Here is a 14,500-nt window from a genome sequence, read left to right as displayed (position 1 = left end):
ATAGAATGGGGGAAGGGTGCATCTAATCTTAGGTGGGCATTTTAGCAACAGTATCTAATGTGATTCAGTGTGCTTCAAGTCAGTGTAACTGTAAGACTCGCATTGCATAGCAGATTGAGGTGTTTCACCTTACAGTGTAATACGTGGACTCGCATTCTAGCTTCCCACTCGAGCAACAATACACGTGTGTGTGTGTGCAATGTTCACTTCTGAACACTAGAGGGTGCTACTTGCACATTTCTGAAATGATAAGCACAGTACTTAATACGCTGTATTTACATGTGAAAGTATATTACGTAGCTTGTTATCCTATAGATATAGTCCTTTCAGTTAGCTAAATGCTTCTTCTCGGTTTGCAGACGCGTCTATTTCTGTCCTCGCCGGTCAATGTGTTTAGCCAGTCTTGTTTTTAAACATCGCTTGTGGAGCCATTGTTCGTCCCACTCTTTGTTCTGAGAGAAGAGGCCATCTTGCCAGAATCCCTTGTTTGCAATGCAGCAGGCATGCGAGCTTCATATAGTACAACTGAACTTTCGAAAGCTTCAAATTCCCAAAGTTAACTTTTTTTTTTTTAAATGGCCGTAAATATAATAATGATATAATGTCTGTTTGCACTTAACGTTTGAAATCTACTTTATTTATTTATTTATTGGCAATGGAGCTGCTGAGACGCAGTGCCTCGAGATGTGATTAAATATATGTATATACATATTATAAATGTTTCTAATGGGGTTTTTTATGTTTTTAGTATTTAGTAAAAAAAAATGTCTCAAGGAAAGATTTAAATAAATAAATAAATAAATAAAATTACATCCGTAGTCGGCAGGATTCGAACCTGCGCGGGGAGACCCCAATGGATTTCTAGTCCATCGCCTTAACCACTCGGCCACGACTACTTATGTTAGTGTAACTGAGCATGGGGAGAACCCATTTCACGTCGAAACTTCATATAACAGCAGTGTGAAGGTGTAGGTTTGTATGTTTTGAAAAAAAAATTCGAATCGACATTTAAAAAATACAAAGATGTATTGCACAGTAAAATGGAGACCAGTAATCATTTTAAGAATGCCAATATGAGGTAAGAGATTTCTACGTGTAGTCAGTTCTGAGCATCACTATCTCGTGTCCGTCCCCCGCTTCTACGCCCCTGTCGTTTTAGGCCTGTTAGATTTTCAGAATGAAAATGATGTAAGATTCCACTGAAGGGCTGGCTTAGTCTGGGAAGACCAATCAAAGAGAAGTAGTGCGTATAAACCCCACCCCTTTCACTTCATTATTAATGAGCTTGTTTATTTGTGAGCCAATCATTAAGGGAAGAGGGTGGGGCGTATAATGATAAATAAAAACAACGCAGGTCCCTGTTATATTACACACCAATACAGTGGAACAGAGTGGCGCTTGATCAGCTAAGGGCAGGTGTTTCAAACCATGGTCTTGACACCCTAGAGCTTGAGGCGGACAGGCACCATCACAAAGCTGCTTGATTACACACAGCACATCTGCACGAGAAGGCTGTCCCGTCTAATGCACTGCATTTGCACCGAACAGAACTGAACCAGCACTTTGATATGTGAAGCCTCATTGCAGAACTAGGCAGGTTACACGCGCCCTGTCTGTATGACACGGGTGTTCCTGACGTTAGCATAACCTAAGGCTTCCTTGTATGTTAAATTCATTACATGCACGTTATGCACACGCACACACACACACACGTATGCTCTGGCTCTCTGTAGACATTTAAACCTGTCGTGCTAGAACACGCCGCATCCTCTTCAGGGTTTCTGGCAAGCGGAAAGGCACCTGAACAGACTGCTAGGGTAGGAAGCTTGCTAGAGAAAGTAACCGGTTTACAGTTTTTGACAAACTGCAACCGCAAAAAAAAAAAAAAAGTTTGCGAGATATTTCATTATCCTTTATATCCTCTATAAAACAAAGTCCACAGAACTCAATGTAACATAAAAACCGCGTACAGAACTCATTGTAACACAAGAAAAAAACCTGTGTAGAACTCATTGTAACATACTCATTCATAACTCGTTCCATAGTGACGTCTTGAGTTCTTTTCATTCACAAAATAAAATATCTTTACGTTTGTAGACCAATCAGAATACAGGTTTCCTGGCTCCTCATAGAAATGATGCGTGCCTATGTGTTTTGATTTCCGAATTACACAATGCAGTTTATTATCATTTATTCTCTAGTTATGTATGCAGAGAACTGCGAGAATCGCAATATTAGGGAACAATACGCCTTCAAAATGGACTGTTACCATTGAAAAAAATACATTTCCAGACCGAAAAGACAATAACCCGACTCTTAAATGAATGCGTCCAAATCAATTATTAAAACGTTTACATAAAAGGCACATGCATATTCATTCAGAAAGGTGGATGAATAGCCTCAGGTAGCCTTTTCCTGGTTGTTTAGCTTGCTGTAGTTATAGCTGATGAAGAGATTGTGATTATTATTATTATTGTCGTTGTTGTTTTCGTTCACTGTTTAATTGCTGCACAGCAATAGTTTTTAAATTGGGATTTCCACGCCGTGCATGGGGGGGTCGGGGACACCTAACCCAATGTCTGTGACAGATATTAAAATACTGTACTGTGGGTTAATAAAAACCACTTCCACCAGTATACCGGACTGGGCAGCGCGCAGCGCGTCTCAGGCATGGCTTTCCTCTCGGCGGTCACGTGACCCTCGCGCTGGGCCTGCTGTCGGTTTTCAGCAGACGGAGAGAGAGGAAGAAAAATGGCGGCTGTAAGGGACCCGGAGCGGGACGCCGGCCATTCGGTTTGAGGTTTCTCTCCCAAACTGAGCCCGGGGCTGTGGCGGAACTGCTTCTCCGAATTCTGCAGAGGTTCAGCTTTCGGGCGGTACCCGTTTTCCCGGGTTTGCACCGGCGAGTCCCTGACAAAAACTGAAAGAGAAAATAATAGATTTTTTATATTTATCTGTGGAGGATGAGAGGGAGAAGAGGCAGGCCGCCCAAGCAGGCGCTGATGCAGGAGCCGTCTCCTGGCCCAGTCCGGGGTTTGAGACCCAGGCGGGTGTTAAGCGCGAAGGGGAGAGGCGCGTCCGAGGCCGAATTCGCGACTCCCAGGAGGGGGAATCACCATTCTTCCAGGGGCAGGAGGAAACTGGGGTCGAGCACCGCGTCGGGGGGCAGAGGAAGAGGCAGGGTCGGAGCGGGCAGGGGACGGAGGACCAGCAAGGTGGTCTACGATGACCACGAAAGCGACGAGGACGAGGAGGATGCCGTGAGCCTGCGCTCCGAAGAAGACGAGCCCGTGGAAGAGGAGCCGCTGTCGGAGGAGGAAGAAGCGGCGATTGACGACGAGTCTGATTACCTGGAGGAGATAGGCGAAGACGAGGATGATGATGGCAGCTTCTGCACTGAGAGCAGCTTTCGGAGCCACAGTACGTACAGCAGTACCCCAGGTAAACCCCGTGTAATCTTCCGAGACAGACCCGGGAACGCACACCAAATTAATTAGAAATCGCAAGGGGTGCTTTTTTTTTTTGCATTGGTAAAAACAACGACAGTGTAGCAAGCGGCATTGTTCAAAATGGAGAATGCACTGGGTTTACAGGCCACGGCTTATTGAAATAGAGCGGATCCCAGTAATACTACTGGTGTAGTAGTTAAAGTTTGTTTGTTCTTTAACAGTTGCAGTTCCACGGGCAATCACGTCAAATGCATGCTTCTGTTGCTCCAGCCCGTATTCTAATTTTATATTATTTTGTATTTTTTTTTTTTTTTGCGTTATTGCTAATATTATGAAATGCAGTGACATTTCCATTGTTTTGCTAAACTTCATCGCACATTCATTAAACACGCTTTATGCTTCCGCCGATTCTTTTTTAAAGGTCGTGTCTCTAGTTAAAATTGCGTTTTGTGGTTTTTGTGCAGAAAGTGGTGTTTTTCAGGTGCAATGCACGAGTGTATCATGTTGCTGTGTTTACATCGCTAAAGAGCGGGATGTCAGTGATTAGGAGGAGAGAAGCATGCAACAGTTGCCGTTAGGTGGCAGGTACACTAACGTAGCCCAACAACATAGTTATTGTGGCTGGTGGACGTGATCATGTTTGATGCACTTTGGTGAATTGACACACTATATAGAAACGTCAAGTGTAATTCTGCTGTGTGCAAGATACTAATTGAACTCGGTGACAGTGCGCCATGTGGCCCTTTTGTTTTGAAAACATGCATTCGCTCATGAGCTGTGCAGGACAGTGGGGTTAATATAAGACGAGAGCCAGTGTTCTTTGCATAGCCTACGTGCTGAGTGTTAACTAAGATACATGTGGTGGTGTTATTGTTGCTAAGCAGATCATTTATGATTGTGTGAAAAGCAGTTGTTTTCAGTGATAAAAATGTATTTTTATTTTTTCTTGGGTGGGGAGTTTTTTTTTTTTTTTTACATGCTTTTGTCATATGCAATTACCCCCCCCCCCCCAAACAAAAATACATAATTAAATAAATAAACAGAAAACACTTTTTTAGCCTGTAAGTTTGCACACTTTTTTATATTCAAATGCACTGTACGCTCACTGAAATCAAAGGTTTTTGTGTGTGTGTGTGTATATATATATATAGAGAGAGAAATAGATAGATATATAGATATATATAGATACACACACACACAATTGTAGTCAAAAGTTTAAATACCTCAATGGAAATTTTATATAATTCTGGACATTTTATATTGAAAACAAATAATTATAGGAAAAAATCTTTTATAGCAAAAGTTTTGCTTTGTGGATGAGGAAAAAAAGTTACAAGAAGTGGATGTCAACAATTCTTTTGCAAAACTCCAAAAATGCTAATTAAAAATTATTCATACCCTGACAAGGAAAATGAAATTAATAGCTAGCTGAGACACCTTTAGCAATAATAACCTATTTTAAAGGATTAGGATATTTGTCAGTGAGCTTTTGGCATGATTCTTTAGTGATTTTTGACCATTCTTCAACACAAACTTGTTCCAGTTCATTCAAATTCCGAGGACTTCTTTCTTGAAGTCTCTTAACTTCTCTCAAAAATAGAACTACATCGAGCTCTCTTAAGCCTATGTGGAGTTGGGTTTGCAGGTTAGATGCATGCTTACTGACTTGGGCTGCTGTGGGTCGCCTTATACTGTGATCTCATATTTGTTATATTTCTATAAATAAAATCATCTACTACAGTAATGGATGTAATTGTGGAAGGTAATTGCTTAAATTAAGCAATTATGTCGTGGTCTTAAAGCTTCTGTGGTCACCCACTGTATTTGTGTGGGATTAAGTTAACTGTGTCCTTCCATGCACACGTCCTTTTGGTTTGTTAGTGACCAGCCTTTTAGGAATGTTACACACACGCTTTTATAATTGTGTGGTTTTAGTGTTTATTTGTCTTCACATGTTCAAGCGGGCAGTACTTTTTTTTCATTGCTTTTTAGTACGTTTAGAATTCTGTAATATTGGAGAGAGGTTGATATTCTTGCCCCCCATGCCTGTTGTGTTTTTAAAGTAAAAGATCCCAGTTTTAATCTCGGTTTCCACCTGCCCTTTATCACTTGCATGCACTCTGCTCAGATGACCCCTTTTGCTTCTAAATTGAAATCATCAACTGGCAAATTTGTATTTTTAGAAATGCATAGCTGTGTTATTAAAAGCATAGGATTGTCTTTCTTTAGAGCTCTACCTGGAACGGGCTGCAAAACACATTAACTGTTCAGTGCTCCTGGGTTCAATCTTGTTTTACTAAAGCCAGCCTAAGGTTTTGAAATGGTCTTTTTGCAATGAAGGTAATTGTACAAATTAATACACAGTGGGTCTGAACCTGCAGGGGCCGAATGACTGAAGAGAAATTTCGAGCAAGGGGTTTGCAAAGAGCCAGTCGTTGCAGCAAATCCTTTCAAGCCTATAGTCACGGACTGAAGGTATTTCAAAATTAGCCTAGATCTTAATAGTCTGTTCTGGCTTCGCTGGTGTGACATAACAAGCATGGAGGACTGTACAGTCTTGTATGAAGTTATCACTGGTGCCTGCCTGCTGTAGTTATAACAGAGGATTCTGCACTCTGCACTGTAAACGTGATGTAAACAATAGAGGCCATTGAGACTGCAGGGGAACGTGCAAAGTACTGGGTCTGTTGGGGACTCAAGAATGCAGACAGAACAATTTCTTTCTTCTTCAGACCAGGGAGCACTGCTTGTCATCATGGTCTCCATTTAGCTGAGGTTTTATTTTTTTTTAAACTGTAAGATACTAGTCTGTAATCTCAAACCCTTTTGATTACTCTATAATGGTTGTATGGTAATGACTGTCCCCTCTTGATGTGTGGTGGTTGTTGAGTGCTGCCTCTATCATCTCTTGTTTGGCTTTTCATAAGCTGCAGGTAGTGGAGGTAACCTCTTCACCAAAGTCTGGTTTCATCAAATAGAGCAGGTAGTAAAGGAGGGACAGAGGATGATTCTGTTGAGTATTTAAACACGAGTGCACAAGATTTAATTCGGCAGATAGCTAGGGGTCTTCTGACTTTTTGAGGCTTTATTGCCAGATGTGTACAGGTTCAGAACTGAAGCATGATGCTTCCCTGTAAGCGTTTGTCTGTTGTAGTGCACGGCTGACTTCACTCCCCATCTCTCTGAACTAACAATGTGTAAGTAGAGGAGCAGCTCTTTCCTTTTGTTTTTTTTATTTTTTTTGGTAGTTAGACCAGTAATCTAGGCTAGACAAAGACAACCCTGCACAAGCGTGAATGTAGTACAGACTGTGAAGAATTGTCCAGGGAGAGTGCCAGGTGTTTTGCGTGATATTTTAAAAAGGTGATTTAATGCAGTTACACATCCTCATGTATTCTGTGAACATGTCATACCTTACAGTGCACAGTATGTGGAGTAGCTTGTTCTATTTTTAGTGGTTCCAAGGGATATACTGTAGTTTTTGTGCAACAAAGAAAAGACTATTTAATCTGAAAACCAGAATAATAGAGGAGGTTGAGTTTGGTAAACCTCCGTCTGGCTAACTTCAATCCAAAAGTGGAGCTTAGGCGTAGAAGTTTTAATTAGGAGGTTTACCTTAAGATTTATTTTGACAAATCGGGGATTTACATATTCATGCACATTCTTTTTGATACTAGCCTGCCTTTTTTGGATGTCTCGTCTGTTGCTGTGTTTCATTATTTCCATTTTTAACTGTTATTTTCCAAGGTTAAACCCTTCGCTCCTAGGGTTCCCTGATTCACATTCAAACCAGCTTGCTTCAGCATTGTGTGAGGTGATTGTAATTAGATAGATTTCTTCCAATTTAAGATGCAAATTTAAAATCGGACTGCATTTCTCTCTCTCTCTCTGCCAATGCAATAGATACAATATCTGCGTTTGCATCAGCTAATCGGATGTGTGCTGTTTGCTCTGGCTCCTATCAACAATGCACTCTTGTAGATAACTCTAACCAAAGTCACATTGTAACATTTGCATTGAGACAATGACATTGAGACAATGGCATTGGGTGATTCTCACCCCTAGTGGAAGGCGATACATCAGGGATGGAAATTAGATTGCTATTGCATAGGAGTTTCAACTATTCCAGATTTTAATACAAGCTTGATTAGTCAGTGTGTATGTAGCAATCTCAGGGGTGTGTCATAGTAAAACCAGGAGTGGATCAAGCTATGTAATGAGTCTTCCTTCCATCCAGCATACAGATGGAAGAAATGCATTGAAAGCACATTGATCATTGCTTTCTGTTGATTTATTTATTTTTGGTTTGCTTGCTCTTCTAGGGAGGAGACGGCAGAGGATTCACCGGCCACGCTCGCCGATCTTCGAGGAGAAGGAGGTGCCTCCCCTGGAGCTCCCCAAGTCCTCCGAAGACCTCCTGGTGCCCACTGAGCAGCTCCTGAACATTGTGGCCATCTACGATGTCCTGAGGAACTTCGGCACGGTCCTACGGCTTTCCCCCTTCCGCTTCGAGGACTTCTGCGCGGCCCTGGTGGGGCAGGAGCAGTGCACGCTGATAGCAGAGACTCACATCGCCCTGCTGAAAGCCATCCTGAGGGAGGAGGACACCTCCAACACCAGTTTCGGCCCGGCCGACCTGAAGGACAGCGTCAACTCCACCTTGTACTTCATTGACGGCATGACGTGGCCGGAGGTGGTGCGGGTCTACTGTGAGAGCGACCGGGAGTACCACCACGTGCTGCCCTTCCACGAGGGGGAGGACTACCCCTACGGACCTCTGGAGAGCAAGATCAAGGTGCTGCAGTTCCTGGTGGACCAGTTCCTCACGACGAACATTGCCCGCGAGGAGCTCATGTCGGAGGGGGTGGTCCAGTACGACGACCACTGCCGAGTCTGCCACAAGCTGGGGGACCTGCTGTGCTGCGAGACCTGCTCGGCCGTCTACCACCTGGAGTGTGTGAAGCCCCCGCTGGAGGAGGTGCCCGAGGATGAGTGGCAGTGCGAGATCTGCGTGGCGCACAAGGTGCCCGGCGTCACGGACTGTGTGGCGGAGAGCCAGAAAAGCAAGCCCTACGTTCGGCAGGAGCCCATCGGCTACGACAGACACAGACGGAAATACTGGTTCCTGGATAGGAGAATAATAGTGTAAGTACGCTGGTCTTGGGTGGTGGTTTATTTGATTTTTTTGTAAATTTTTTGTTTGGATTGTTATAATGTTCACAAAGCATTAATTCAGAACAGTTGTTTTAAAGAATTTTTGAAGCTGTTGGTAATGGTACCATTAATAGTCCAGAACAGTTTCCATATCAGACTTGATTTTATTGAAGAAAGCAGATTTTGTGAAATATGTAGAATGTCTGGGCTGCAGGTTATGTAACACGGATATGTGTTAGCCCCACAGTTTGGGAATTCTGCCAAACAGCACAGCAGCTGTAGCAGTGAAGATGATGTTGATCAATAACACAATCAAATAATAAACCTATTCCATTATATGAGGCTTCAGAGCAACAACAGTCTTGTGTTCTTAGCTGAAACCTAAGAAGTCTCTAAAGGGAAATCACAATGGCACAAAGGGGTTTGCCAGGATAGGGCTTGGAATTGGTTTAGTTTTGGCCAGAGAAAGAAGACATTGAGCCATCAGCAGCACAGACTGCAGCAGTGCGCATTGTATTCATTGGAGGGTCTGTCTGAAGTACTGACTGACCAGGCTCAACCCTACAACAGTACATGGCTCTGAGAGATACAAAGCGTGAGACTGCGGAGAGGAGAATAACATTTTGCAGGTGGAGGGAGGCAGCAATCTTGTATTGTTGCACCACTACTTGCACATTTTATATTCTCAGCTCTACCAGTGACATTCACCTGGAGGCAAATAAAAGCCACCATTTATGTATTTTGTGATTAACACTTGGGAACTAAATCAATCCATTAATTTAAGTGTGTACTTTATAGTCCTAGCATTTTACACGGGTAGGACTGTAGCACTGACACACAATGTTACATAACATCTGGGAGCCCCCCCCCACAATACCAGAGGGACAGAGCACTGTGTTTCATTATACTGCATGTAAAAGCATAAGGAAGTACTGCAGTGCTGTGGAATAGACTCCTCACTACCGTATCTCCCCAGCCACCTCCAACAGGTTTCACAAAACACACACAGGTAATCGTTTTCTGTTGTAGAGATCATATTGATTCACACTACTGATGGTCAAGAACTGAGTGTATTAGTGGGTGTGGGGGTGTGTGTGTGTATATATACAATTGTAGTCAAAAGTTTACATACCCCAATGGAAATTTAGAATTTCTAGAAATTTCTCAAACGTAAGAATTTTAAGAAAAATCTTTTGTAGCAAAAGTTTTGCTTTTGTGGATGAGGAAAAAAAGTTACAAGAAATCAATGTCTGCAATTATTTATTTCAGCATTTTTTTTATTTTTTTTTGCAAAACCCCAAAAATCTAATTCAAAAGTATTAATACCCTTTGATGCTATAATTATATTGTCTACAAGGTGCTAGAAACTTAATGATAATGCAGAACCTAATTGTAGAAAATGCTGGATTGTAGGTGAACATTCTTAGAGAGTGTAAAAGGGTTAGGCATAGGATGATTGCTGTCATTACCAAGAAGTCAATATGGGAAAAAGTAAAGAGCTATCTGAAGACCTTAGGCAGAAAATTATTTATTGTCATAAAGCTGGAGAAGGATACAAGAAGATCTACAAGCATTTGAGTATCCCAATTTCAACTGTTTCTAATATCAAGAGTACAAGACTCATGGTACTGTCACAACGCTCCCTCGGTCTGGAAGAAAGAAGGTTCTTTCACCAAGAACAAGTAGAAGAATTGTGAGGAAGGTTAATAACTATCCGAGATTGACTGCCAAAGATATTCAAAGTGAATTGGCTGCAAGTAGGACTGGGGTTTCCATTTCAACCATAAGTAGAGTATTGCATGGTGAAGATCTCAATGGTCGCAGGCCAAGGAAAAAGCCACTCTTAAGAAAAAGTCACAAGGACAATCGCTTAAAGTTTGCAAAACAGCATTTGAATGATGGATAGGCGTTCTGGTCAAAGGTTTTTTGGAGTGATGAAACAATAATCAAGCTGTTTGGTCATGCTGATAGTTGTTACGTTTGAGAAAGTCTGGTGAGGTGTACAAAGAAAAGAACACCATACCTACTGTCAAGCATGAAGGTGGTAATATCCTTCTATGGGGCTGTTTTTCCTCTAATGGCACAGGAGATGTAGTTCCAGTACATGGTAAAATGGATTCCATAGCATACCAAAAGATATTGGCCAATCATCTGAAACCCTCTGCTACAAAACTTGATTTAAAGCGCAACTGGACGTTCCAACACGACAACGATCCAAATCACACATCAAAATCTACTTCAGAATGGTTAAAAATGAATAAAATCAAGGTTCTGGAATGGCCTAGTCAAAGTCCTGATCTAAATTCAATTGAGAATCTTTTTTATGAGTTGAAGAAGGCTGTGCACAAGAGAAGTCCTCGGAATTTGAATGAACTGGAACAATTTTGCGTTGAAGAATGGTCAAAAATCACTAAAGAATCATGCCAAAAGCTCACTGACAAATATCCTAATCCTTTAAAATAGGCTATTATTGCTAAAGGTGTCTCGGCTAGCTATTAATTTCATTTTCCTTGTCGGGGTATGAATACTTTTGAATTAGCATTTTTGGAGTTTTGCAAAAAAAATTGCAGAAATAAATAATTGTAAACTTTTTTTCCTCGTCCACAAAAGCAAAACTTTTCCTACAAAATATTTTTCCAATAATTTATTTGTTTGAGAAATTTCTAGAAATTATACATTTCCATTGGGGTATGTAAACTTGACTACAACTGTGTGTGTAATAGGTATATATAATATATTTTCTTATTTTTTATGGAAAAATCGCAGAAAGCTAAGCTTGAAACTCTTCGGTTGCTGTCGTGAGGTGGTGCTTTGCACTTTGTAAATGCTGTTCGAGCAGGCAGGCACGTTTAAAGGAAGTGCTTTTAGCCACGAGGTTAAGGTTGCTTGCATCGTTCTTGCACATGCCCACCCGTCAATTAAAATATTTTTGCAGATTTAGATATTTCTGCACACTGGAGCTTTATAGGAATACAAATGATGCAGTATGTTAAACACTGTTCAGGCCGTTGCATGCTGGATCTGTTCCGTCATTGCCATTTTTAACACTAGTAAAACTGGATCAATTCCAAATTCAGCACTTGGTGTGCAAGGTACAATAAGATATGTGTTAAATGAATGTTTGCTGTGTGTTAAATTCAGGGTTGAAACTGATCCGTTGTGGAATGGCTTTTACTGTGTAAATTGGTAGAAGCAGTTCTTTAAGTATGAGCAATGGCTTTATATCAAGGGATAATGGAACAGGATGCATCTTTACAGTGGGAGTTATCTTTCAGATGAAACTTTACCTGGACGTTTGTTTAAAAAGTTATTTTACATACTATGAATGTAGAGGCGGGTGACTGGTTTTACAAGGCACTGTAACCTGTATTCCACAAGCTGTGGCTTTGTCATAGTAGCCTACCTATTTCATGGTACAATGATACCATTTTTATTTTAATTGTGTGTGTATATTACAACATGAAAACGCAACTGGCTTAAATGTTATACATAATATAAATAAATAGTACATTATATCCTAGTGGGAATATAGACTGCCGTTCGACATCACTACATTTAGGAAACTCTCTTGGCATAAGTAAGTCCTGTGGCTGCCATGCCATGCCATGCCATGCCATGCCATGCCATGCCATACCATGCCATACCAATGTAATTCGTATAGCGCCCTTCGTGTGCAAGCATCCCAGGGCGATTTACAAAAAGTCAACAAGAGCCAGTTAGTTCCCTTACTGTGTGTTTATTCCTTAGAGAGGAAGACGGGGAACATGAGAAGAAGGTTATTTGGTACTACAGCACAAAGGTTCAGCTGGCAGAGCTGCTGGAACGCCTGGATAAGGACTATTGGGAAAATGAACTTTGTAAAGTCCTGGAAGAAATGAGAGAGGAAATTCACTCTCACATGGACATCACTGAGGATCTCACCAACAAAGCCAGTGGCAATAACAAGTCATTTTTGACAGCAGCTAATGGTAAGCAACACCTCTCCCCAAACCAATATAGCAACACAAACGGGTCCTTTTATTTTCAGTTTTTATAAAAGCTATAGGCTTGGAATTTTAGCCCACACTAATCATGTCAAAATACAGTGCTACCTATGTATGTGTTATCTGTCTTAAAAACAATAGGGAAGTATAGCATATGACAATTTACTGTAAACATAACCATGAATTATTGAATCTTGAAATAGTAAAGGAGCACTGTACTGATTTATACCAAGATGTAACCAAGTATGCTTTGACTCCTGCAATGGAAATCATTCTGCAACTGTGTAGACAACTGAAGATGAAAGGACGGGGGGCTGTACTACTCGAAAAAAGAAAATGCACTGTTGTTGTTTTACTGTATTTCAAGTTCAATTCTCTGTACAGTCTGCATTTTATCAGTTGAATTTATTTTCTTTAAGCTTCTTCCTGTTTATTTACTTGTGCTAAACTATGATTAAAGTCCCACTGGACAAGTTGTATTGTGCTTGAGTCTGTTACTGTTGCACACAGCTTTTCCCTGTAGCAGGCAGTTAATTGTCTTGCATGGCTATTTTTAGACTGCAGGGTATAGACGCGTATTAATTTCATTCAGGTGGCTTGTTAAGCAGGGTTTGGACAGACACACTCTCAGATGCACCTTTGGGTCCGTTTCTATTTATTTATTCAAGAAACGTCTGCTTTAGTGTAGCTTCGTGCACACGCTGTTCTTTATTAAATACACACGTAACAAAACAAAACACCTTTACAGCTGTAATGCAATCAACATACCTGACGTAAACCAGCAGTGAAGCTGTTACATGCATGCTACCAGTAAGAATGTTTTGTTTTTAAACGGGAAATGCATACCAGTTATACATACAGCAAGAGAAAGACATACATTTATCCAAATTCTGGTGAATTGCTTTGTTATCGGAATATCAGTACAGCCAGAACATTGGTTATTAGATCTGTTATGACTTTTTTTATTTTGTCAAACACTCTGCGGTGAATAATTCTTTTGACATTCATTCATCCCATCACATTTAGATGAGATTTTGGAACGGTTAAAAGCGAAACAGGACGCGGAGCTGGAAGAAGTGAAGAGGAAAGCAGCTGAAGAGGCTGAAAAGATGCGCAAGGAGAGCGGGGGTGAGAGCCAACACGAGCCGGAGAAGAGCGAGCAGGAGCCAGCACCACAACCAGACCAGGACAAGGAAACGAAAACAACACCGGAGCAGCCTGAGAGCGAGCAGGGGAAGGGTAAGCAATACCACCTACCAGAGGATGCCAAGCCTTGTCTGGACCATTGCATGCAAGGAAGAGCAGTGCAAACATTCAGTGAGTTAAAAAATAATCGTGCGTAAGAATTCTTTGAGAGTAATTGCTAAATATTTTCTAAACTTGACAATGGGGATGCTCGGATCCTTTTTAAACACCTCCTTCACTCATGACTCGTACAAACTGCTGCCTGTGTTTGTAATTTCTTTCAGCAGCAGCCTCACTCAGTGCGGAGGAGAGCAGTAACTCAGAGACGTTGCAGTCTGCAGCCCCCAGCACCAGTCCTGCTGCAGAGGACTTGGGTTCAACGGACGGGAAAAGCACGACGGAGGCTCAGCAAGCAGCAATCGTTACCAGCCAGACACCTGAGGAGAAGCCAGCTGCCCAGGCTGAACAGGACGCTGCAGGTACAGTGCAGAGGATGGAAATACGACTCCCATTGCATAGCACGTAGACAGGTTTTGCTTTGAGCTCGGTTACTCAAGCAGAGTATGGCTTTCCACAAAGGAACTGCAATCAAGTTGTGTTAAGCTTTTATTAAGAATAATTCATAACCCAGATTCCAGATTGAAAATATCTAAAATAATCAAACTGGGAAGAACTTTAAAATAACCTACACTGGAGAGATTACTGCATGTAGAAAGGAATGCTGCTTGA

General features: G+C 41.5%; 1 protein-coding gene and 1 non-coding gene across 12 annotated transcripts in view; one reads left to right on the top strand and one right to left on the bottom strand.

Annotated features, from left to right (window-relative positions):
* Positions 1 to 814: 814 nt before the first annotated feature.
* Positions 815 to 896, bottom strand: trnas-aga (transfer RNA serine (anticodon AGA)). The gene has a single exon. It is a non-coding gene; the product is annotated as a tRNA-Ser (tRNA).
* A 1,761-nt stretch (positions 897 to 2,657) lies between these two features.
* LOC117424631 (nucleosome-remodeling factor subunit BPTF-like) overlaps positions 2,658 to 14,500 on the top strand; it is a 37,941-nt gene continuing 26,098 nt past the window's right edge. For 8 of the 11 annotated variants that reach the window (XM_058992263.1, XM_058992264.1, XM_058992261.1 and 5 more), the window contains exons 1-5: positions 2,658 to 3,441; positions 7,772 to 8,594; positions 12,351 to 12,571; positions 13,613 to 13,825; positions 14,056 to 14,250. In XM_058992263.1, coding sequence (XP_058848246.1) covers positions 2,964 to 3,441; positions 7,772 to 8,594; positions 12,351 to 12,571; positions 13,613 to 13,825; positions 14,056 to 14,250 — 1,930 coding nt within the window. In that variant the 5' untranslated portion in view covers positions 2,658 to 2,963. The remainder of the gene's footprint in view (positions 3,442 to 7,771; positions 8,595 to 12,350; positions 12,572 to 13,612; positions 13,826 to 14,055; positions 14,251 to 14,500) is intronic. The other 3 variants (XM_058992258.1, XM_058992256.1, XM_058992262.1) reach the window with 3 other exon arrangements.

This window comes from Acipenser ruthenus, chromosome 19 (assembly GCF_902713425.1).
Source record: "Acipenser ruthenus chromosome 19, fAciRut3.2 maternal haplotype, whole genome shotgun sequence".
NCBI classification, from domain to species: domain Eukaryota; kingdom Metazoa; phylum Chordata; class Actinopteri; order Acipenseriformes; family Acipenseridae; genus Acipenser; species Acipenser ruthenus.
This window is presented reverse-complemented; position numbering and strand designations above follow the sequence as displayed.